Genomic DNA, 24,280 nt, shown 5'->3' with positions numbered 1-24,280 from the left:
ACAAGGAAAAAGTTTATTAATGTAAAGACAAGCCACAAATCTTAAGAAAACCACACTAATAAGCTAGCCTGAGCTCAAGTCTGAAATATTCAGAAAACCAAACTACATGTGTCTTTTAATATTTCCTATATTTTCATCATTACGACACACTAAATGTTATTATATACCTTTATAAATATAAAAGTTCCCCAGTGTTCCTCATTGTTTTATGTAAAATACACGATACAAATCACCCTACACGTATTGGTTTGCTCTTGCCGATTTGAGAAGATATATACTAAGAGGTAACTTGAAACAACACACAAAAGAAAGTCACATGAGATATATGTGTGTATATATATATATAAATACAATACATTATCCGAAAAGAAAGATCAGATGCCAACATATCTGAGTAAATAAAATGCATTCAAACGGAACAAATAGTTAAGACACTGTAAATAAATATTCTTCCTTCCCATGTGGACTTATTTACATAACGTCTGAGGTGAACTCTTACCACCTCCAGGTGACTCCTCCACAGCCGACTGCTTGTGCTTGCTACAGCTGACTCCTGCTAGTCTGTCAAATGGCACTTAAAAAAGGTCGAAAATCTAGTAGTCAAAAACCGAACTGAACAAAGCAGTGGTCAGTAAGCACCCTAACAATAATTGTACAGTGACCGTAATAAACAATGATAGTGCAGTGAGGGGATATCCTAATCCAGCACGTTTTAAATATGCCTGTTGTGATTAGTGATAAAATATGAAGAAGTCCCAACAGTGGATATGTGGTCCACTGTCCACCAGTCCCTTCCAGTGTTTGAGATTGTTGGACAGTTTGAATGAAAAGCTGAGGCTAAACGTGTGTGAGAATGTGTTGAGACATTTCCCAGATCTTTGTACGCCTATATGAGGACACGTAATTAGCTCATGCACTTTAGGTTGTGTGTATGTGTTTGTGTGTGTGTGTTTGTGTGTATGTGTGTGTGTCTAGAAGGGGATTCCCTGGACAGTTGTCCCCATCTCAGGGATGAGGATCTGGGGAAGGGGCCAATGCCTGGGTCCCCCCAGGTCCAGTTCCCCCAGGCTGCCGTGATCCCAGCAGGCCTTCCTGCGTAGCGGGGTTCGGAATGAGCTGATATGTTTGCAGGCTGCAGGGGTTCTGTCACTGTTAGGATATCTGGATCTTTTAGGGTTTGGAACGGGCGTCTTTGCGAAGAAAATTGTTACAAAAGCCAAATGGAAGGCTGTCTAATACAGGATGTTTTAAACACGCCCCCCCCCCCTCCCCCATTTCAAATAAAATCTAAGTATGTATTGGCAGCATTGGCTTCTGTCCAGTGATTAAACAGATTGGATTTGTGAGGTTGAATAAGTCTATATTTACTGTCTGGCACATGTTCAAAGAAATTGTAAATGTAAAATAGACCAACAAATAGAATCTAGCAGCACAAAGAAGGCATGCAGAAAAAAAAATCACGTAAAAAAGATTATAAAGCACATATTTAGGTAAAAAAAAAAAAGTCTGTAAGCCATTTGGACTCCAGGCACAAATGATCACACAAATTTACATTTACAGTATTTTCTTTATATGACAACCAACCATAAGATTTCAGTTCACAAGCCATCTGTAACTGCATGTAGGGTGACTGTTGAATGAAGGTTGTCAAAATAAGATCCATCCTCCAATGTGGACAGAATGTAAACCAATGTCCAAGGTTGTCAATTACCTGTAGGGCCATTCTCACACACACACACAACCCTTGTCAAGAACAGTACAACAGGCCAGGAATATAAAGCACACAACAAACATGATTGCCATGTGGAAAGTACCAAATGCATCTAAGCAATGAATTCAAATTTACCCTCACTGATATATACACATATCAACAAGAAAATAATTTTTCGTTAATTTTGTTTCAAACTTGAACAGTAGAATTAGTCATTGATTTCATTTCAAGACTCAAGCATGAATGCAGGTGCGTAAGTATACACCATGAACATAGTCAAATAAAAGCACAATAAATATCAATAAATAAAGTCTATGCAAAGCATTGGTGCAGACAGTTTTCCAGATATGAGGCAAAAAAAAAAAAAAAATCAGTAGTAAGAAGTTTCTCATTCAGCACATTTCGCTTTTAGAGTTTTTCCATAACGCAAAAAGCTATCAAGAACAATTCAAGTACAAAATCTGTCTCCAGTCTAGTCAAGATGCTGGTCTCCAGGCCCCTCCCATTTCACAGTCAATCCACCAATTACAAAAGAGCTACTAAAGAAACCACCACAGGGAACAAATCAGATCAACCGTAACAACCACGAGAAAAAGAAACTAACTAAATGAGCACATGGAGCGTTTCATCCTCATATATTTATATATATATATCTTTAAATATCAGAAAATATCTACTTTTGGTCCACTATATAAAAGATGCACTTTAAGCAGAGACAGACAGACAGGGGGGGGGGGGGGGTATCCAATGGAGACTTAGTGGTGAGGGCAAAGAAAGGAACTTGGTTTAGTGTTTAAGAGATTAGTATAGTCCGATTGATTGTGTGTGTGTGTGCGCTGCATGAATTGAAGGGCTGGCACCACTGGTGTGAGGTAGGGTGACTAGTGGACATGTTCAAACACACATGCTCAGACACGCTTGTGTGCTTTCAAACACGCAAAAAAAACAAAAAACAATCAAAAACATAACATTATGCCCACAAGAATCAATACCAACACACACACACACACACACACACCACTTACACACACACAGCACAGGCCAATGCAGGAACAGGCAATGAATGGAGCGTAGGAGAGAGAGGCCATGGACCAGTGTAAGCACAGGCAGGACCTCATTAGAACCCACCCCACCACCCAGCAGGTCCTCACAGCCAGCATCTCCCCGTCCCACACACCAGTAAGCCTGCCCACAGCCCCCCCCCCCAGGGAGGGCCGAAGCAGTGGCTGCTGGGACAATCAGTCAGGACTACATACACAGCTGCAGTTCAAGGGTTAAGGCACTACAATAAAGCCGAGGTACAAAGGATCCCTGACATTCACTCTCCTCTCCGCGACAGGAAACGTAGACGCCACGTCGCTTCCTTCTCTGGTTTCTGTTTGGTCCACTCAGAATCCCAAGAAATTCTTTCAAAGAGTGCTTGGAAAAAAAACCCCACCAGACCCCCCCCCCCCCTTCCCCCACAAGGTACAAAGGTACAGCCAATCTTGGCTACGCTCACACCACCGAGGATGAAAAAACCAGCAAAGCAAAGGCAGTAAGAACACAACGATGGCGTCACGGCACGGAGGGGGCGAGGGCCAGTGTTGGATTAGTGGTTGAGTACAGCCCGTCTCATCTCAGGTTCTTTGTACAGTAGCAGCAGGAGTTGAGTTCCAGAAGGTTCTGTGAGGCTAAAAGGCCGCCAGAGGTTCTCTCCTCAAGGTCAGGGCTAGCTACGTTACACAGGATCACTCAGTCACAATATACACACACACACACACACGGCTACCCTCCATTCTGATGTCACCACACACAAATACTAAAACAGCTAGGTATACAAAACCAAATGCAATTAGAATCTTTTTTTTCTCTCTTTTTTTCCCCCTCTTTTCTCCTCCTTTAAAAGTCAGAGATTTTTCGGCGGTGTTTCGACAAATTCTTCCTCTCGTCTGTGGAATGTGACAGGGGGGATTTTGTCCGGACAGTATCTGACCTTGGTTACCACGGGGTGCCTGCTCGAGTCGGACGATAGCACCAAAAACGTTAAGCGTTTGTTTTGTGTTCTCTATACAAAATAAACCCAACAGAAACTATGTACACAGTCTAAATCTAAATAGAAGCGATTCTTCAGTCAGTAGGGAGGACTGGGCGTCTCCTCTGGAGGGTTAGGGGTCGAGCTGGGAGACCGCGGCGGCCGAGCAAGAGGCATCATCTCTGGGTTCCCTCACCCTCCCTCCAGACCCCCTCCGCCATAGCTTCCAGCGGCACAAGTCGCTCATCGCCTGCCTTTTCGCCCCCCCCCACCCCCCTCCCCCTCCCAGTCCTCTCTGGTCACCCGGGCCTCAGAGCCGGGAGCCCAGACACACACCTCTCACAGCAGACGGACAGGCCAGACGCACACCTCTCACAGCAGACGGACAGGCCAGACACACACCTCTCACAGCAGACGGACAGGCCAGACGCACCAGTGAGTCTAGACAAACAACACATGGATAGGTGGGGAGGAACGAGGAGAAGGAGTGAGTGACAGACGGAGAAAGATAGACAAAGACACACAGATCTCCCGGGTAAGAGGCTGGTTCAGAAGTATAGAGACAGACAGATCTCCAGGCTGTAGCTGGGTCAGACAGACAGACAGACAGACACACAGACAGAGATCTCCAGGCTGTAGCTGGGTCAGACAGACAGAGAGAGATCTCCAGGCTGTAGCTGGGTCAGACAGACAGACAGAGATCTCCAGGCTGCAGCTGGGTCAGACAGAGGCATAGGTGTTGCCCGTGGCGCTGCAGTGGCGGATGGTTGGCATGCCGGCCGAGGGGGTGAGGATGTGCTCTGCGTGGTCCTGAGGGGGCTGGGGCAGCGAGTGCAGGATGCCTGGCTGGACCACGCCCACCACGGGGCTGGAGCTGTCCTCCAGAGCCCCCACCTGGATCACCTGGATCCCCTCATGCTCAGCCTTCTCCCTCTTGGCCAGGGGCTCCCCGGTCTCGTCCATGTCCTCGTCCAGGTCGCTGTCCATCTCGCTGACCTCGTCTGAGGAGGACACACACACACACACCGGGTTGGTTTTTCTATCTTAGTGAGCCCTGACCCATAATGGTATTCTAACCCTAAAACCTCCTTAAACAAAGTATCTGAAGCTACAGGGCCCCAAAAGTTTTAAACAAGACCACAGACAGACACACACTCAGGATTAGCTACTGCCCTGCTCCAAAACAGGCTCATCCAACTGCTAACAGCTCTGATTGGGATTCAAGCCCCAAAGCTAAACAAGCATAATAATCTAGACAAGCTAACCAACCTAACCAAAGCCCCGTCTGACTGAGATGCTGCCAAGAGCCATGTTCCAGCTACTATGGTTTCCTTGGGAACGCCACAGCGACCTAAATCTTACTAAATCTTGTATTTTTTCACAGAAAACAGAAAATTCCCCTCTCAGTGTTCTGGAGGAGGGAAGTGGCTGTATGTCGCACAGAGACACACACACACACACACACACACACACACACAAAGGACCCCCTGCTTCCCAGCCGGCTTGCTGAGTGCTTACATACCTTTGTCCATGTTAGCAGGGGACAGGGTGTTAAGGCTGTCAAACTGAAACACAGAGGGCAATGTTGACACGGTTGTTATTGTTCAGCATTTCTGTGTGTGTGTGTGTGCGTATGTACATTGTGTCAGTCTGTGTGTACAGTATGACTCCAGCGTGTGTGTGTGTGCTGTCCCTCACCTCTCCCATGACTCCGATGGGCGTCTCCCCGGTTGCCTGGGCGACGCGGTGCTCCACCAGGTAGAACATGTACTCGTCGTAGAGCAGGCGGATCAGGTGGAAGGAGCCGAAGCTGGCCGCGCTGCGCAGGGTCAGGTCCCTGATCACCATGGAGCTGGGGGACGCGCGCACACACACACGTCATCATACTGTACACATGCTGACACACTGAAAGGACTGTTTGTGTTAGCATCCTGTTTTTCTTAGTGTTTATTATGTACGTATAAATCATTCCTTGGTGCTTTGTGAATCTATTTATACATACACTTTTTTCTCTCCATAAATCTGCTATTGGTCACCCTTTACAAATGGTTTTACACATTCAACCAATGAAAAGTATAAAAAGGGAGCTTGTGACTAAATCTCGTAACACCATTGGATCCGCAAACTGTCTGCAAATCCTCCTAGCTCTAAGCCGCCGGTGACAAAGGGACTGTCTATAATAAACAGCTCAATAAAAGGTTTTCACATCAGCCCTCGGCTGACATTTTGATTTCCTAAAGAAGAAGAAAACGAAAAGCGGTATGAGGTTTCTGCCCTACAGCGACAATGTGTTCCTAGATGATGTGTGTGTGTGTGTGTGTGTGTGTGTCTCTACCTCTGTGTCTGTGTGTGTCTCCATGCTCTGTGTGTGTGTGTGTGTGTCTGCGGCGTCCTGACCTGTAGAAGGACCACTTGAGCAGGAACTGCCTGGCGGCCCTGGGGAAGCTGGGCCGGTGCTCGTAGGGCTGCAGCACCTGGCTGACCACGCCGTCCAGCCAGGAGGCCCACTGCTCCAGGGAGCTCTGCTGCTGCAGGGTGGCCTTGAAGTCCTGCTCCAGCCTCTGCACCACGCCCTCCTCGCACTGGCACACCCACGAGGCCTGCTCCTGCAGGGGGGAACACACACACACACACACACTGAGTCACATGCAGAACCCCACACACACACAGGTGCACGGCTATACACAAGTACGGGGGAAACACACGTGCGCACACACACACGCCAGAACACACACACAGGCCAGGTCAGCGGGGTGATCCCAGTGTGAGGAGGAGGAGTCGTCCAGCTACTTCAATCAAAGAGGAGGGATGACCAGACGGAGGGAAAAGTAGAGCTGTCTACAGATTACAGCTGACAGGTGGCCGGCCTGCTCGCTGACCCAAACACAATCAACCAGACAGGAGAAGGACACACACACACACACACACATACCCTGAACCACACAGAGACACACACAATCACAGCCACAATCCCGGGCACACACACAGCCCCAGACAGACCTGGACATTGGCGAAGTCGACCCGGTTCAGGTCGCTGAGCATCTGGTTGATCTGGGAGGTGTTCTGGAGGACAGCCCGCGCAGCCTGAGCCAGGTGGTTCAGAGACGTGTACCTGCGCAGCGTCTGGGCGAAGGCACTAACAGCAGCAACCTGGGAACACACACACACATACCACACAGAGACAATCAGACCAAAGACTTTGTTACTACTGAAAACCATTCCTTCATGTGCCATCTCATTTCTAGACCATGTCAAACCAGATAGACTGAATCTGGAAAACATGAGGTGCCCATTTACGTGTTCTAAACACGGTGCCACTTCAGGTGGAAAACAAGGATTTCCTACGTACTCAGACTACCTTTACCGTGCTTTTGTGTGTACCTGTGTGTGCGTGTGTTCCTGTACGTGTGTGTGTGTGTGTGGTGCTTGCGTGTCGCCACCTTGGTCTGGATCATTCTCTGTGGGACGGCGTTCATGGCAGTGTTCAGCCAGCCCTCCAGGCTTTTGGCAAAGTTGCGGATGGCTTGAGTCAAGGCACCTGCAGAGAGAACCACCCAAACACATCACACCACCAGGAGTGCCCGTCTGAGTGTGTGTGAGCGTGCGCACGTTATGTTACTGTGTGTGTGAGCGTGCGCACGTTATGTTACTGTGTGTGTGTGAGCGTGCGCACGTTATGTTACTGTGTGTGTGAGCGTGCGCATGTTATGTTACTGTGTGTGTGTGAGCGTGCGCACGTTATGTTACTGTGTGTGTGAGCGTGCGCACGTTATGTTACTGTGTGTGTGTGAGCGTGCGCACGTTATGTTACTGTGTGTGTGAGCGTGCGCACGTTATGTTACTGTGTGTGTGTGAGGCGCGTGAGCTTGACCTTGTGACGTCGGAGTGTGTGTACAGTAAGTGACTGGTGTGTGTGTGTGTGTGTGTGTGTGCAGTAAGTGACTGGTGGGCGTGTGTGTGTGTGTGCAGTAAGTGACTGGTGTGTGTGTGTGTGTGTGTGTGTGTGTGTGTGTGCAGTAAGTGACTGGTGTGTGTGTGTGTGTGTGTACCGTAAGTGACTGGTGTGTGTGTGTGTGCCGTAAGTGACTGGTGTGTGTGTGTGTGTGTGCAGTAAGTGACTGGTGGGTGTGTGTGTGTGTGCAGTAAGTGACTGGTGTGTGTGTGTGTGTGTGTGTGCAGTAAGTGACTGGTGTGTGTGTGTGTGTGCAGTAAGTGACTGGTGTGTGTGTGCAGTAAGTGACTGGTGTGTGTGTGTGTGCAGTAAGTGACTGGTGTGTGTGTGTGTGCAGTAAGTGACTGGTGTGTGTGTGTGTGTGTGTGTGTGTGCAGTAAGTGACTGGTGTGTGTGTGTGCAGTAAGTGACTGGTGTGTGTGTGTGCAGTAAGTGACTGGTGTGTGTGTGTGTGTGTGTGTGTGTGCAGTAAGTGACTGGTGTGTGTGTGTGTGTATGTGTGTGCAGTAAGTGACTGGTGTGTGTGTGTGTGTGTGTGTGTGTGTGCAGTAAGTGACTGGTGTGTGTGTGTGTGTGTGTGTGTGTGCAGTAAGTGACTGGTGTGTGTGTGTGTGTCAGCCTCACTGGGGATGGGTCTGAGGACGTCAGGGATGAGGATCTCCACCAGGGCCTGGTACATCTGGTGGTCGCAGGTGCTCATCCACCTGAGCACAGCCTCACTCCGGCACAGCTCCAGCAGCCTGGAGCAGGGCAGCCGGCTCTCCATCTCACTCACCCCACTGGGGGGGGGGCAGGACAGGGTCAGTACACACACACACACACACACACACACACACTGGGGAGGCAGGACAGGGTCAGTACACACACACACACACACACACTGGGGAGGCAGGACAGGGTCAGTACACACACACACACCACTGGGGAGGCAGGACAGGGTCAGTACACACACACACACACACACACACCACTGGGGGGGGGGCAGGACAGGGTCAGTACACACACACACACACACCACTGGGGAGGTAGGGGTTACTACACTGTGTGGAAGAAATTGGGATTTCCTGTGTGTTCCTGTCACGATAGTCAATATATTCACTTACTATACGGCAACGACGGTACGAGCTTTCTGATTGGCTAATGGGTAGTCATGCCAGCCGCGTATTGCCCTCCTTGCCGGTCAATACGGATCCGTATTGCCCTCTGACGTCAGCTTCAAAATGAGCGATATCGACGAGTCAGCTGCTGAGTTTTACTATCCAGATGATGCTGAACAGATTTGTCATCGAAAGTGAGGATGAAGACTACACTCTGTGAATCACTTGTGTCGTTATTTTGTGTTGAAATTAAAGCCATTTTAGCAGAACCATGTTGTCCGCTTTCTATCAAAAGTAATGAGTTGCTAGGCAACACATGAAACACACCGTGAGAAGACTTGAGAGCTAGCTACAATTAGCCTTGAGGTACTATTTATTTTTGTTTACAAAATGAAAAGATGTTTAAAATGCCATATAATAAAACTACTTACTAACCTCGACCGTTCGGTCATGCCGGGAAATATCAAACCTCGGCTTTGCCGTATCGACCGAGCAATACGTTTCAGCCTCAGTTTGATATTTCCCGGCATGACCTCCTCACTCTCGGTTAGTAAGTAGTCATTATCCACGGTATATGGAAATGAGCGCAATAATTTTTGGTGCTGCGATATATTGCAACTGATCATTTTTATAACAAATAATGATTAAATTAATTTTTACATAAGAACGAATGTCACCAACATTTTAGTAGATCCCGCTGCCTCAGTTATTTTCTCTGCTTTCTGTGTCGAAAGCGTAGGCGGGACTAGCGTCTCCACACACAGAGCGGACACCGACAGGTGAAGAGAAGGCGTGAACTCACTGTGTTATAAAATGTTCTGTTTCGTGACATCTACAGCTAGTTAGGAAGAACAAGTTAAAATGGACTTGGTTTCAAAGCCGCAATCTTCATCTCCGGTGAGGGAACATTCATTGTGTGTTGGTATCAACAGTCATTATGTAATCAGTGGCATAAAATGGACTGAAAATTACAATTGACGTGTGCGCAATAATATCGTTTATCGCAATGCATTTTGGTGCAATATATGCACAAGAAAAGGTAATTATCGTGACAGCCCTACCTGTGTGCTTACATTATTCACTAATCAAAATAACTAGTCATTGGATACTAATTAGTATGTTACCATGTAAGCTTGCTAAATTGTGTCTATCTGAAGAGATGGACAAAAAACGTTGTTCATCAACTGTCAATCGCATTCTTGTTAGTCAATATGGTTATTGTTAGTTGGAATACCTTTGTATGCTGAAACCTTGTAGCCTAGCTGGAGCCTTTTGTGCTGTCACTTTCTGCACTGATATGAACCAAAGCCTGTTTTGTTTAGGTGACTGCAGAGCTCGTTATCTTTCTTTAAAAATCTTGTCGTCCGAGCGTCCTCTTGCTCAGCATGTACTGTGGCCTTGGGTCTCTTTCAGCACAAACATTCACATCAGACACACACCCTCGTCCTCACTCCCTCTGCTGGGTGAGGCTGTGTGCGCGCACACAGACACACGCACACAGACACACGCACACAGACACACGCACACAGCCACACGCACACAGACACACGCACACAGCCACACGCACACAGACACACGCACACAGCCATTTCTACAAGGGCAATCTATCCCTCATGTATGGGTCTGACTGGTACTGTATATAATAAGAAACTTCAAAACAAACATGTAACCTGTCGGTTGGTGTACTCCCAGGGATCCATGCTCACCTGTTCTCTGTGATGGTGGCGCCCTCTACAGGGTCAGAGGGGGTGTAGCGCCAGAACGTCTGCCACAGCTTCTCTATGAGGCTGAACTGGAGGTTCACCACCACGTCCAGGATGGCCTGCAGGGGAGGTGGAGGAGATAGAGGGAGAGGAGATAGGAGAGGAGACAGGAGAGAGGGGAAGGAGAGAGGAGACAGGAGAGGAGGGGAAGGAGAGAGAGGAAGGAGAGAGGTGGATAGAAAAGAGGTCTGTGTTACAAACACAGCAACTGCAGATCCCGGATGTTCCGATAATGGCTGTTCCTGATCGGTTCTGTTTATTGAAACAGCTGTTTAGGGCACAGAGGGGGGTATAGAGAGAGAGTGAGAGAGAGACAGGGAGAAAGAGAGAGAGAGAGGTGGAGGGAGGGCAGAGGAATATGTGTGCAGAGGGAGGATAGATGGGTAGGAGTGAAGGAAGGAAGGAAGGTAGAGAGGGATGGAGGGATGATAGCGGAGGGAAGGTAGAGAGGGATGGAGGGATGATAGCAGAGGGAAGGTAGAGAGGGATGGAGGGATGATAGCGGAGGGAAGGTAGAGAGGGATGGAGGGATGATAGCGGAGGGAAGGTAGAGAGGGATGGAGGGACAGAGGGATGTGTTGACAGAGGCAGGGGCAGGACTGACCTCACAGTGCTCTCTGTAGAGCGTCTGGAGAGCTCTGATGTCGTCGGAGCTGATGCCGTTTAGGCTGCCATCTCCCAGGTCCAGCTCCATGAAGTCAGGCAAAGCTCTGGACGCGTCTGCCCACCCGCCACCAGGGGGAGACACCAGTCACACCCTGTCTCAACGCTTCCCTGCTCTCCTGCTCCCCTCCCCTCCTCCTCCTCCCCACACCCCTCCTCCCTCTGGGAGGGCAGACATCTTCCAAGAATGACTACAGATCCTAGCCCACATTATTCTACTCAAAGAAATCACTCTCTCTCACACACTCTCTCTCACACACTCTCTCTCACACACACACTCACACTCACCCAGGAACTGCTGGTGTTGCTGGCTCTGGGCGATGACGGTCTGTTCTGCGGCGCTGGGGGTGTGCTGAGCGGCCCCTGAGTAGGTCTCTCCAGAACCACTGTCCACCTTTGCCACCGGCTTGAACCTGCAACAGCACACCTCCAGTCATCCTGCCTGTGTGTGTGTGTGTGTGTATCTTTCTGTGTCCATGTGAGTGTGCATATATGTCTATTGGTCCTGTGTGTGTGTGTGTGTTACCTCTGCTTCTGCTGGACCGGCTGCTGTCTGAGAGCCATGTACTGCATGTCCTCCTGCAGCCTGTTGAGAGGAGAGTCTGGCTTCACCCTGATCCCGTAGTAGTGGTACTTGGAGTTCCCTCTGAAACACACAGCAGCACAGGGGTCAACCCTGCAGCAACACCTGCTCACCTGGAGCCGAGAGTCTAGAAGAGGAGGTGAGAGTCTAGGAGAGGAGGTGAGAGTCTAGCAGAGGAAGTGAGAGTCTAGGAGAGGAGGTGAGAGTCTAGGAGAGGAGGTGAGAGTCTAGGAGAGGAGGTGAGAGTCTAGGAAAGAGGAGGTAGGAGTCTAGAAGAGAGGAGGAGAGAGGGACAGGGTTGTGGCAGAGTGGAGATGAAGAAAGACAAGGAGAGAGATCAAGTGGAGCAGAGAGATGGGAGAAAAAAGAGCTGCAGCCTTTGTGCGTGTGCATCAGTACCAGTGTGGGTGTGATTTTGTGAGTACATGTCCCAGTGTGTGTGTGTGAGTACATGTCCCAGAGTGCGTGTGTGTGTGTGTGTCTGTGTCCTCGGGCCTCACCGCGTGCCCAGACGGCGTGTCCTCAGCCCCATGAAGATGGAGCGGATGAGCTTCCCGAAGGAGGCCGCGTTGACCGGGTCCAGCTTCTGCTCCTGGCAGTGCCGCAGGTAGTGGTTGTACAAGGTGGAGCGAGGCAGGCTCACCCCCTCCGCTGTCTCATAGTTGTCCAGCAGCCACTGGAGCTGTGGGGCGCACACACACACACACACACACACATCCATCCATATGCACGCACACAGACACACACGCACACAGACACCCCACCCACACACCTGTTAAAACACTGTTCCCAGTTCCTGTAAGGTCTCTGTCTGTCGACCCCCACAGACAAACACTACAAGTGTTGTTGCCCTGCGTAGCATTTCAAGCAGAACCCAAGAGGAGCGACAGAGGGGGTCAGAGGTCAAATCAAAATATACAAGCATAGAATGCAGCTTCATCCCCAAGGAGAGAGAGAGAGCACGCTTAGGAGAGAGGGAGAGTGAGAGAAAGGGAGAGACAGAAGGAGATAGCGAGATAGAGAAAAGGTAGAGAAGGAGCCATAGAGATGATTTTGAGAGAGAAAAGAGAGACAGATTGACAGCACGAGTTTGAGAGAAAGACAGTGAGAGAGAGATAGACAGAGACAAACAGAAAGAGAGAAGGAGAGAGAGAAGGAGTCAAGCCACAGTGAGGGGAGGGGAGGTGTTGAAAATGGCGACTTACATGGCTGTTGAGCAGCGAGCTTCTCTGACTGGATAAACCCTCACTCTTTTGAAGCGTCTCAATCGCCATTTCAATCTGATAGGTCGAGGAGCGGAAGACCACAGAACAGAGGAGGGGAAAACAAACAATAGAAAGACAAACACAAAACCCAAATAAATTAAAACAACAACAAAAAGGAAGAGAATAAGCTGTTGCGGACACAGAGAATCAGGAAAATTCCAGAAGATCCCAAAGCAAGCATTACTCAAACCAGTCCTGACAGCCCAGCATAGCAGAGGTCCCTTACTAGTTACAACTACCGAGCAGCATCTGGGTAAAGGGATACATCCCGCAGTGTGTTCATGGTGCACGGTAAAAACAAAGCAAGCAGAAGAGTTTCCCATCACAAGGGGGCAGTAGAGATCCACAGATGAGACTTGCTATTAAAATGACCTACGTTATTAACACATAGAGAGACATGCTTGGACTTGGACGCACACACACACTCCTGCAGACACACACACACTTCGACAGACAGGCACACACTCCGACAGACAAACAGTCAGTCAGACAGACAGAAAGACAAACAGTCAGACAGACAAACATTGAGACAGACAGTCAGACAAACAGTGAGACAGACAGTCAGTCAGACAGGAGCTCGGACAGTCAGACAGACTGTCAGACAGTCAGTCAGACAGGAGCTCTGACAGTCAGACAGACGGGCGGTAGAGGTATAAAGGTGGGGGTCCCGTACGCTCACAGTAGCAGGAGAAGCCCGGGTGGTCTGGACGGCTGTGTGGGGGGTGCTGTTGTCCATGAGGTAGGCCCCGGAGCTGCTGATCACCTGCCCTCCGGCCAGGCCCATGTTCAGCCCGCCGCCCCCGCCGCCTCCGCCCCCGCCGCTGTTGCTCATGCCGTGCGACGTGACCACGGTGGACACCTGCGCTGAGCTGCCCTGCGTGTCGAAATAGCTCCCCCCGCTGTTCTGGCTGTATAGCTGCGGCTCCGAGTAGGAGTAGCTCCGTCTGGGGCAGGGACACACACTTAGGGTTAGGACACACACACTTAGGGTTAGGACACACACACTAAGGGTTAGGACACACACACACTTAGGGTTAGGACACACACACTTAGGGTTAGGACACACACTTAGGGTTATGACACACACACCAAGGGTTAGGACACACACACGTAGGGTTAGGACACACACACTTAGGGTTATGACACACACACGTAGGGTTAGGACACACACCTAGGGTTAGGACACACACACGTAGGGTTAGGACACACACACTTAGGGTTATGACACACACACTAAGGGTTAGGACACACACACTTAGGGTTAGGACACACACACTTAGGGTTAGGACACACACACGTAGGGTTAGGACACACACACTTAGGGTTAGGACACACACACGTAGGGTTAGGACACACACACGTAGGGTTAGGACACACACACTTAGGGTTAGGACACACACACGTAGGGTTAGGACACACACACGTAGGGTTAGGACACACACACGTAGGGTTAGGACACACACACTTAGGGTTAGGACACACACACGTAGGGTTAGGACACACACTTAGGGTTAGGACACACACACGTAGGGTTAGGACACACACACGTAGGGTTAGGACACACACACGTAGGGTTAGGACACACACACTTAGGGTTAGGACACACACACTTAGGGTTAGGACACACACACTTAGGGTTAGGACACACACTTAGGGTTAGGACACACACACGTAGGGTTAGGACACACACACTTAGGGTTAGGACACACACTTAGGGTTAGGACACACACACGTAGGGTTAGGACACACACCTAGGTTTAGGACACACACACGTAGGTTTAGGACACACACACGTAGGTTTAGGACACACACACGTAGGGTTAGGACACACACACGTAGGGTTAGGACACACACACGTAGGGTTAGGACACACACTTAGATTGGGACACACACACTGGTTAGGGGACACACTCAGATTTGGTGCACAAATTGGTAGAAGGAGGAGGGAGAAAATAGAAGAAGAAACTTTTTGAAAATCAAAAATAAGATTAAAATTTAAAAAAGAATACTTTCGAACTGAAAAGGAGGAGGTTGAAAGTACACTTCAGGTGCAACTTTCAATGTCAATTAGCTGTGCCATACCACTCGCTCTCTCTCGGCATGCAATATTCTCTGTGTTATTGAAAATGTGGTTTCCATGGCTACTCAAATCACCTGTGGATTTCTGGTTAAGGGAGAGAGATTTCTGAGACTTTATTGAAGCCACTTGTGTACTCTAACCTCCATCACTAGTACTGCTACTCTAACCTCCATCACTAGTACTGCTACTCTAACCTCCATCACTAGTACTGCTACTCTAACCTCCATCACTAGTACTGCTACTCTAACCTCCATCACTAGTACTGCTACTCTAACCTCCACCACTAGTACTGCTACTCTAACCTCCATCACTAGTACTGCTACTCTAACCTCCATCACTAGTACTGCTACTCTAACCTCCACCACTAGTACTGCTACTCTAACCTCCATCACTAGTACTGCTACTCTAACCTCCATCACTAGTACTGCTACTCTAACCTCCATCACTAGTACTGCTACTCTAACCTCCATCACTAGTACTGCTACTCTAACCTCCATCACTAGTACTGCTACTCTAACCTCCATCACTAGTACTGCTACTCTAACCTCCATCACTAGTACTGCTACTCTAACCTCCATCACTAGTACTGCTACTCTAACCTCCATCACTAGTACTGTTACTCTAACCTCCATCACTAGTACTGCTACTCTAACCTCCATCACTAGTACTGCTACTCTAACCTCCATCACTAGTACTGCTACTCTAACCTCCATCACTAGTACTGCTACTCTAACCTCCATCTCTAGTACTGCTACTCTAACCTCCATCACTAGTACTGCTACTCTAACCTCCATCACTAGTACTGCTACTCTAACCTCCATCACTAGTACTGTTACTCTAACCTCCATCACTAGTACTGCTACTCTAACCTCCATCACTAGTACTGCTACTCTAACCTCCATCACTAGTACTGCTACTCTAACCTCCATCACTAGTACTGTTACTCTAACCTCCATCACTAGTACTGCTACTCTAACCTCCATCTCTAGTACTGCTACTCTAACCTCCATCACTAGTACTGTTACTCTAACCTCCATCACTAGTACTGTTACTCTAACCTCCATCACTAGTACTGTTACTCTAACCTCCATCACTAGTACTGTTACTCTAACCTCCATCACTAGTACTGCTACTCTAACCTCCATCACTAGTACTGCTACTCTAACCTCCATCACTAGTACTGCTACTCTAACCTCCATCACTAGTACTGCTACTCTAACCTCCATCACTAGTACTGCTACTCTAACCTCCATCACTAGTACTGCTACTCTAACCTCCATCACTAGTACTGCTACTCTAACCTCCATCACTAGTACTGCTACTCTAACCTCCATCACTAGTACTGCTACTCTAACCTCCATCACTAGTACTGCTACTCTAACCTCCATCACTAGTACTGCTACTCTAACCTCCATCACTAGTACTGCTACTCTAACCTCCATCACTAGTACTGCTACTCTAACCTCCATCACTAGCACACTAATGTCCACCACTTGTAACCTAACCCTCCCTCTCCTGTACATAGGACTTCCCCCCCTCCAGTGCCCTTCTCAAAGAACGGCCCGTTTGACTGGGCCCATTTCAATTCTTCAACATGTTAACTTGGCAGCGCGCGCTGCACTCCCTCTGCGTGGACGCTGCTCTCAATCACAGTTTGGGCGCATTTGATAAGCAGCAGGTATTAACACACAAACGCACACAACCTGAACCTGACAGTGTGTGTGTGTGTGGGGGGGGGGGCTGGCTCAGTCAGGTGGTTTAACATGGCAGTCTCCTCTCCACTGCCATCGTCAGTGGCTACAGTGACAGTGTGTGTCTGTCTCAGAGGGACACACACTGCCTGGCTACTGTAGTACGTGGATAACCCTGTCCCCCAGGTAGAGGAGGGGGTGGGGGGGGTGGGGGGAGAGTCACAGAGGAGAGAGAGAGATGAAGACAAAGACAGAAGGAGAGAGTTGGGGGGGTGGGGTGGACTAGCTTCAGCCCCAGCAGCACTCACAGATCCTCCAGGTCATCTTCAGGTGACTGCACACACATCCCCCCCCTCCCCCTCCCCACCCCTCCTTATGTCATGTGCGTGTGGCGTAGAGGGTGCTGTGGAGGGGGACCGTTGCCGAGGACTACGGGGAGGCGTGTGCGGCAGGCGTGTGCGTGACTCACATGTTGCCGTTGGTGTAGACGCCGCTGTCCTCCTCCACGTACTGGACCTGAGCGGCATACACATGCTGTACCTGCTGAACGCTCTGGGCCTGCAAGCACATGGCAGGGGTTACACACACACACACACAGAGTGAGAGACACACACACACACACAGAGTGAGAGACACACACAGAGTGAGAGACACACAGAGTGAGACACACACACACACACAGAGTGAGAGACACACACACACACAGAGTGAGAGACACACACACACAGAGTGAGAGACACACACACACACACAGAGTGAGAGACACACACAGAGTGAGAGACACACAGAGTGAGAGACACACAGAGTGAGAGACACACACAGAGTGAGAGACACACACACACACACAGAGTGAGAGACACACACAGAGTGAGAGACACACAGAGTGAGAGACACACACACACACAGAGTGAGAGACACACACACACACACAGAGTGAGAGACACACACAGAGTGAGAGACACACACAGAGTGAGAGACACACACAGAGTGAGAGACACACACAGAGTGAGAGACACACACACACACAGAGTGAGAGACACACACACACACACAGAGTGAGAGACACACACACACACACAGAGTGAGAGACACACACAGAGTGAGAGACACACACAGAGTGAGAGACACACACACACACACAGAGTGAGAGACACACACACACACACAGAGTGAGAGACACACACAGAGTGAGAGACACACACAGAGTGAGAGACACACACAGAGTGAGAGACACACACACACACAGAGTGAGAGACACACACAGAGTGAGAGACACACACAGAGTGAGAGACACACACAGAGTGAGAGACACACAGAGTGAGAGACACACACACACACAGAGTGAGAGACACACACACACACACAGAGTGAGAGACACACACACACACACAGAGTGAGAGACACACACACACACACAGAGTGAGAGACACACAGAGTGAGAGACACACACACACACAGAGTGAGAGACACACACACACACACACAGAGTGAGAGACACACAGAGTGAGAGACACACACACACAGAGTGAGAGACACACACACACACAGAGTGAGAGACACACAGAGTGAGAGACACACACACACACACACACACACACACAGGGAGAGTGTACCTGCTGGGTGGAGCCTGCAGACTGGACAGGCACGGTGGTCTGGAGAGAGACAGTGGAGGCAGAGTCAGTGCCTGCCTCGGGGGTCTGCATGGCGCCTGCAGGACACAACACAAACACACAAAAAATGGCAAGGAGTGAGTGGTTAGCCGTGGGGCTCCGGATGTGATGTTTCTGTGTGTCAGCCCGCGTCTTGATGATCACACTTTCTGTCCCTCCTGCCTGGAAGCGCTTGTCCGGCAGGTCACATGGTTAGAGATGAGAAAGATAACGTTGGACGCCTGAATGAGATCGTTGTCGAGGCCACACACATTCACCTGCACAATGGCTGTGATGTCACAGGCCAGATAGGCAGGAAGTCTGGGGGTGGGTATAGCTCAATGGTTAGAGCATTGGACTGCACATCAAGAAGTTGCAGGTTCAAATCACCCCCATTACCTGTTTTGTTAATCTGTTATGTTAATCTGTTATTACAGGGTTTTGCTGAAGTAACGACACAACACATCAAACCAACCAACTATTAAAATCTAGCTAGAAGCTATCAAGCGACAAGCTGTAGCCTAAATAAACTGTGTTGGGTGCCTTGGTGAAAACAATAATTATAATAACAGTATGTGAAAATGTAAAAACATTCCATCAAGGAAATAAACGCCCTAATGATCTCAAATTCACGGTTTAAGTAGGCTGCCTTTAATAGGCCTAATTGCGATGCGGTTCTGAGTTGTGTGTCCAGGTGAATGATTTTTGCTCAGGACAGACAATAAGCAGGTTGAGAACTGGCTGTGCTGAAGCAGACTGGTGTGGCTGCTGACTCCAGTAGAACTGAATGTACTCCATCCAGTCTGTCTCCCTGCTCCTCCTCTCCACACAGCAATAAAACAAGTTAATGTTTAACAAGCCTCCAGAGTTTTCTCCAAGCTCGGACTGACTTCCTGCTCCGTGCTAGTCCGGTGTTTGGTGTTTCGGCCACCGGCTACAGAACCAGGTTAAATGTCAAACCACTGGGCGAGGTCTCCATCTGTACGCAGCCCTTTGACTGGGAAGGGACAGGGAGTCAGGATATCTGTGAGTCACTCCAGGTGTGTTGGCTCACCTGGGTCACAGGTAAGAAGAGCGATGGGGGGGGGGGTGGCAATACGACAAAAAGAGGAACACCGCCACCCCTCTCTCCAGAAGCTACCCTCCCCCGCCCCTCCTCCTCCTCCTCTCTGCCACAACTTAGTTTCCATGACCCAGCCTCTTCTGGGTAATTAACCGGCTCTCCAAACAGCTCTGGTAGTCTCAGAGGACTACCTCTCCCTCGTCCTCCTCCCCCCCTCCACCTCCTCCCCCCCTCCACCTCCTCCCCCCCTCCACCTCCTCGTCCTCCTCCCCCCCCTCCACTTCCACCACCTCCCCCTCCCCGATCTCATCTCCCTTTCCTCCTCACCAACCACCGCGTCTTGATGATCACACTTTCTGTCCCTCCTGCCTGAGGGCGCTCCTCCGGCAGGTCACATGGTTAGAGATGAGAAAGATAACGTTGGACGCCTAAATTAAATCGTTGTCGAGGCCACACACATTCACCTGCACAATGGCTGTGATGTCACAGGCCAGATAGGCAGGAAGTCTGGGGGTGGGTATAGCTCAATGGTTAGAGCATTGGACTGCACATCAAGTTGTTGCAGGTTCAAATCACCCCCATTACCTGTTTTGTTAATCTGTTATGTTAATCTGTTATTACAGGGTTTCGCTGAAGTAACGACACAACACATCTAACCAACCAACTATTAAAATCTAGCTAGAAGCTATCAAGCGACAAGCTGTAGCCTAAATAAACTGTGTTGGGTGCCTTGGTGAAAACAATAATTATAATAACAGTATGTGAAAATATAAAAACATTCCATCAAGGAAATAAAGGGTTAGGGTTAGCCCTAACCCTAACCCACCTTCCCTCCCCCCTCCTGCCCTCCCCTCCCCCTGTAGCATCTCAGGTTAACAGCTTCTGCTGGGAATCTCCACTTAATGGCAGGTACCACTGTTCAGCATTGTGTCTTGAGTGTTCACCGATGTGACAGACAGCTTAATAGCCACAGTTCCCTTTGACCAAAAAAAGTAAACGTAGGCTATTCAAATCAAAAACACATGTCATGCATGTCCAAAACTCTAGCTGGAGTCTCAGCCAGCCCTGTCAGAACATCCTGCCAGACCGGGCCACAGCCTTCAGCACCGACACCACCTCATGAAGCACCATCTATTGCTTGCTGCCTTTTCAACAAAACAAAAAAAAGGTTGCCGCATAGAAATCTAAGCATACGGGTTCAAGATCCATGCACTCCCTCTCACAGAGCTGGACCGACGGCCAGCCAAAGGGTTCTCTCTGCTTCCCGCAGACGGAACGCGCCGGGTTCATCTTTGCGCAGGGGGAGGGGGGGGGCTAGGGGGCCCCTGCCGGGGGGTGGGGGGGGCTAGGAGACATTAACGACACATAAAGGGGACGTAGAATAAGGCGTGTTGATGCATCTATGGTACGTGGTTCTTTTCCTTTCCACAAGGTGGAACAGGGGACTTGTGGCTGCCCCCCCCCGCTCCGACAGACAGGAGCCCCGGAGAGCCAGGAGCCCCCAGGATCCACCTGCTCCCTCCTTCCCTCCCTCCCTCCTTCCCTCCCTCCCGCGTGCCCACAGTGGAGCCTCCTGATGATTAGGAGGAGGAAGAGAGGAGAGACTTCCTTCGTGTAAACAGGGGCACCTGCCTCACTCCTGCAGCCTCCTCTTACACCAACCAACACCACCCCCGCCCCCCCCCCCCCACCCCCTTTCAGACACTCCCTAGTGGCCCACTTATACACCGTGCTCTACTGAGCTTCTGCGAGCCTTACAAAGCCACACAGGAACAAAGGGCACAGAGGAGGGCCACGTTCACCTCCTAGCGCCCCCCACCCCCCCTCCTAGCCCCCCCTCCTGTTTGACTGACAGCCGGGAGAAGGAAAGGGGGGAAGGGGGGGGGGGGCAAGACCAAGGTATGGAGGGCTTTTGCATCCTAACTTCCAGTCCACAGTTAGTTTCCAGCTGTCCACATGTCACATTTACCGCAGCATAAACAGACCCGTGCTGCGGAACACAGGACGGGCACCAAACAAGCGCAGGACCCGGCTTGAGCTGAGAACCCAACAGAATGAAAGCAGATCTTTTGTTGAGCTAAAACTCTAAACGATGGCCAGGCTTTACTCCCGAGAACAAGAACTTTTCTTGAAAGACGTGCACAACAAACCGAGTCAGCACACAATCCTCCATGACAACACAGCTACAACACACTGGAAACGAGCCATCCGTCTACTCCCACCATTCACCTTTTAAAAACAGAGCTGAAGAGATCCGTGGCCAAACATGCACTGTATTCCCTTCAGCCTTCAGCCAGCAGGAGAGCTTATGGGTTACACACACAGGCATTGAAGATCTCCCATTCCATAAACAATGTTCTGTATGTGTGCACACAGCCTGTAAAACCAGAAAACAAGCCAAAGTCATTTTAAGCTGCTAAGCCATGAAAATAGATGGATGAATAATTTAATGAATTAGCCCCTCTTTAACTGATTGGAAAGGGAACTGGATCTAGTGGACAGGTGGCAGGGCCCTATTTTTGCCGTACACCTGACTTCAGGTCTGAGGTAACCTGATCTGATAACTAGGTTTCTAAAATCCTATCCTCATGGCGCATCTGAGTGTGTGCAGTCAAGGACCAGCCTCATCCACATACAACCCTGGATGTAGTTCAGCCTTTATTCCTCCACCTGACTAAATGGTCCCTGGCTTAGATAATCGCATCATCACATGGAAATGAGTAGCCGTGAGAGTCCAGACATTCAGTAGGTAATATAGTCACAGGCATGTTTACTATTTGGCTTGCTTAACATTGAGGAGTATGTCTTGTGGGATCACAAACCATTATACCTGGTCATCCAGGAGTCCTGCCTAGACCCACACCATAGTCAGGAGCCCCCATGCGACTGTGCACCTGTCCTAACACCCCCCCCCCCTCCCCCCTCCACACACACACACACCTGTTCCCCAGCTTTAATGGGAACAGAGCGCTTCAAATACAGAGAGGACCCAATGGACCAGGGACGGTAATGATGCAACACAGAGAAACCTGCTGGAACCTTTACCTGCCACAAAATATGAGAGGACCTGAAGTAAGATATTATAAGATATTGAACACAACACCTGTATGTTTCTAAGGGGTCCCTGTCGCCCAATTCATAATAATAGTTAAAAAACGAAAAGTGAGTAGGAGCAAATAAACATTTTAATTGTCTATCTATGTCTAATTAATTTACAATAACGAATTTGTGTGAGTGCATTATTCCACGCCAGCTTCTCTTTCTGCATCGCAATCGAAAAATTACAAGGGAAACGCGTCCTATTACACACCCTGAAGAGCCAATCATCATCAATGGCGTGCGCGCACACATACACATTTATTTTAATTCAACATCACTTTTCCACAACTAGCCACCTGGTTTACTTAGGCAATGATAAGTTGGATGGGCGGAATTCTATGTTGCTGTAAGGCTAGTTGACCGTTGTGGGAAATCCCCTTCTAGCAAATTAAAATACACAAGTTAGATTTCTACCGAGCGATTAATTTCTAGATATATAGTAAGCTAGTCTAATTAGCGAGCTAGCTAGCTCTAATCAAATTCGATGCATATTGACTATATTTAAATCTTGATAGCCTGCAATGATATCTTGCTTGGAAGCTAACGTTAGCTAGCTACGTTAGCTACACAGAGACAAAAGGGAGAAGAAAGGCTCAGCTAATGTCAATTAGCAATTGAATGCTTACAGCAATAGCTCAGCTATGAAGTCAACGCTATAAACGTTCATAAACATATGTGCTTGGCATAATAACAAGTAATAACATTGCATTGCTGACATATCGGTAGAAATGAAACACTCCGACCATCATTTTAGCTGGTGCTACCAGGAAGCTATGTGGCTAGCGATGGACATTAGCTAGCTAAACCAGCTAGCTAGCACTGTCCATCAATCAGACACCTGCTCCCTGGCTAACGATACACACGACACAGCTAACGCAGTTAACTTTCATACACGCTAAACGTCACAAAACGTAACAGTCGACAAGGCAAGGAGGAGTTGGCTAGCTTGCATCTAACCATGCACGTAGGTATAAGAAATATGTGGAAGCCTATAGTTAATTTAGCAAAGAGTAGATAGCTAGGCAAGTTAGCTATCCAGATGTATAGCTGGCTGAGGTGTTAGCTAACTGAAATTAGCCGCTAGCTGACATTAGCACAGTCCATCAGCCAATTCATTTTACAAAGAGCACACAGATGCTTGCTGTAAAAAATATATGGAAATAAAATCCTTAAAACTGTAAATACAGAACGAAGTTAGCTCAGAAAAAGAGTTTCAAACCTGGGCACAGGACTGGTTGATGAGGATGAGGATGGTGGAGGTGGTAATGATGGAGCGAGAGGTTGTTGTTGTTGGTGGGTTACAGTCGCCAGGGCTACGGTGACTATGGCGCTGCCTCACACGGCAACAGTTGCTATAAAGCTCACTAGGCGCAACCGAACGTGATTCCAGTGGTAGTGGGAGGGGATTGATGCTACATTTTATTACAGTCAATATTTGAAAGAGCAAACACATTCTTAATATAATATACATTCGAGATATTATCATTTATATCAAGTAGCATGATATATTTGACATGATTCAGTCTAACTCAGCTATATAGGCCACTATATAAAAAAGGGTGCATGCAAGCTAGTGTTGGTAGCTAAAAGCCACATGTACATTAACATTATGAAACCCAGGCTTTCCTTCTTTACCAACATATCCCTAAT

General features: G+C 48.9%; 1 protein-coding gene across 2 annotated transcripts; it reads right to left on the bottom strand.

Moving 5' to 3' along the window:
• Positions 1 to 19: 19 nt before the first annotated feature.
• On the bottom strand, positions 20 to 23,965 carry rfx3 (regulatory factor X, 3 (influences HLA class II expression)). Of its 2 annotated transcripts, none has more exons than XM_084687652.1 (17): positions 23,850 to 23,965; positions 18,433 to 18,527; positions 17,289 to 17,377; positions 13,722 to 13,992; positions 12,989 to 13,063; positions 12,284 to 12,465; positions 11,727 to 11,846; positions 11,489 to 11,613; positions 11,142 to 11,257; positions 10,481 to 10,596; positions 8,302 to 8,456; positions 7,166 to 7,263; positions 6,726 to 6,875; positions 6,123 to 6,331; positions 5,424 to 5,577; positions 5,248 to 5,290; positions 20 to 4,726 (listed from the first exon to the last, which is right to left on the bottom strand). In XM_084687652.1, the coding sequence occupies exons 2-17, from the start codon at positions 18,520 to 18,522 to the stop codon at positions 4,446 to 4,448; spliced, it is 2,274 nt and encodes a 757-aa protein (XP_084543778.1). In that variant the 5' UTR covers positions 18,523 to 18,527; positions 23,850 to 23,965; the 3' UTR covers positions 20 to 4,445. The 2 variants fall into 2 exon arrangements, with proteins under 2 accessions (XP_084543778.1, XP_084543779.1); XM_084687653.1 differs by having other exon boundaries at positions 13,728 to 13,992.
• Positions 23,966 to 24,280: the final 315 nt, after the last annotated feature.

Source organism: Hypomesus nipponensis, chromosome 22 (genome assembly GCF_054491055.1).
Source record: "Hypomesus nipponensis isolate SF chromosome 22, ASM5449105v1, whole genome shotgun sequence".
Taxonomy (NCBI): Eukaryota; Metazoa; Chordata; class Actinopteri; order Osmeriformes; family Osmeridae; genus Hypomesus; species Hypomesus nipponensis.
The sequence above is the reverse complement of the archived record's forward strand: the minus strand, read 5'-3'. Positions and strand labels throughout refer to the sequence as shown.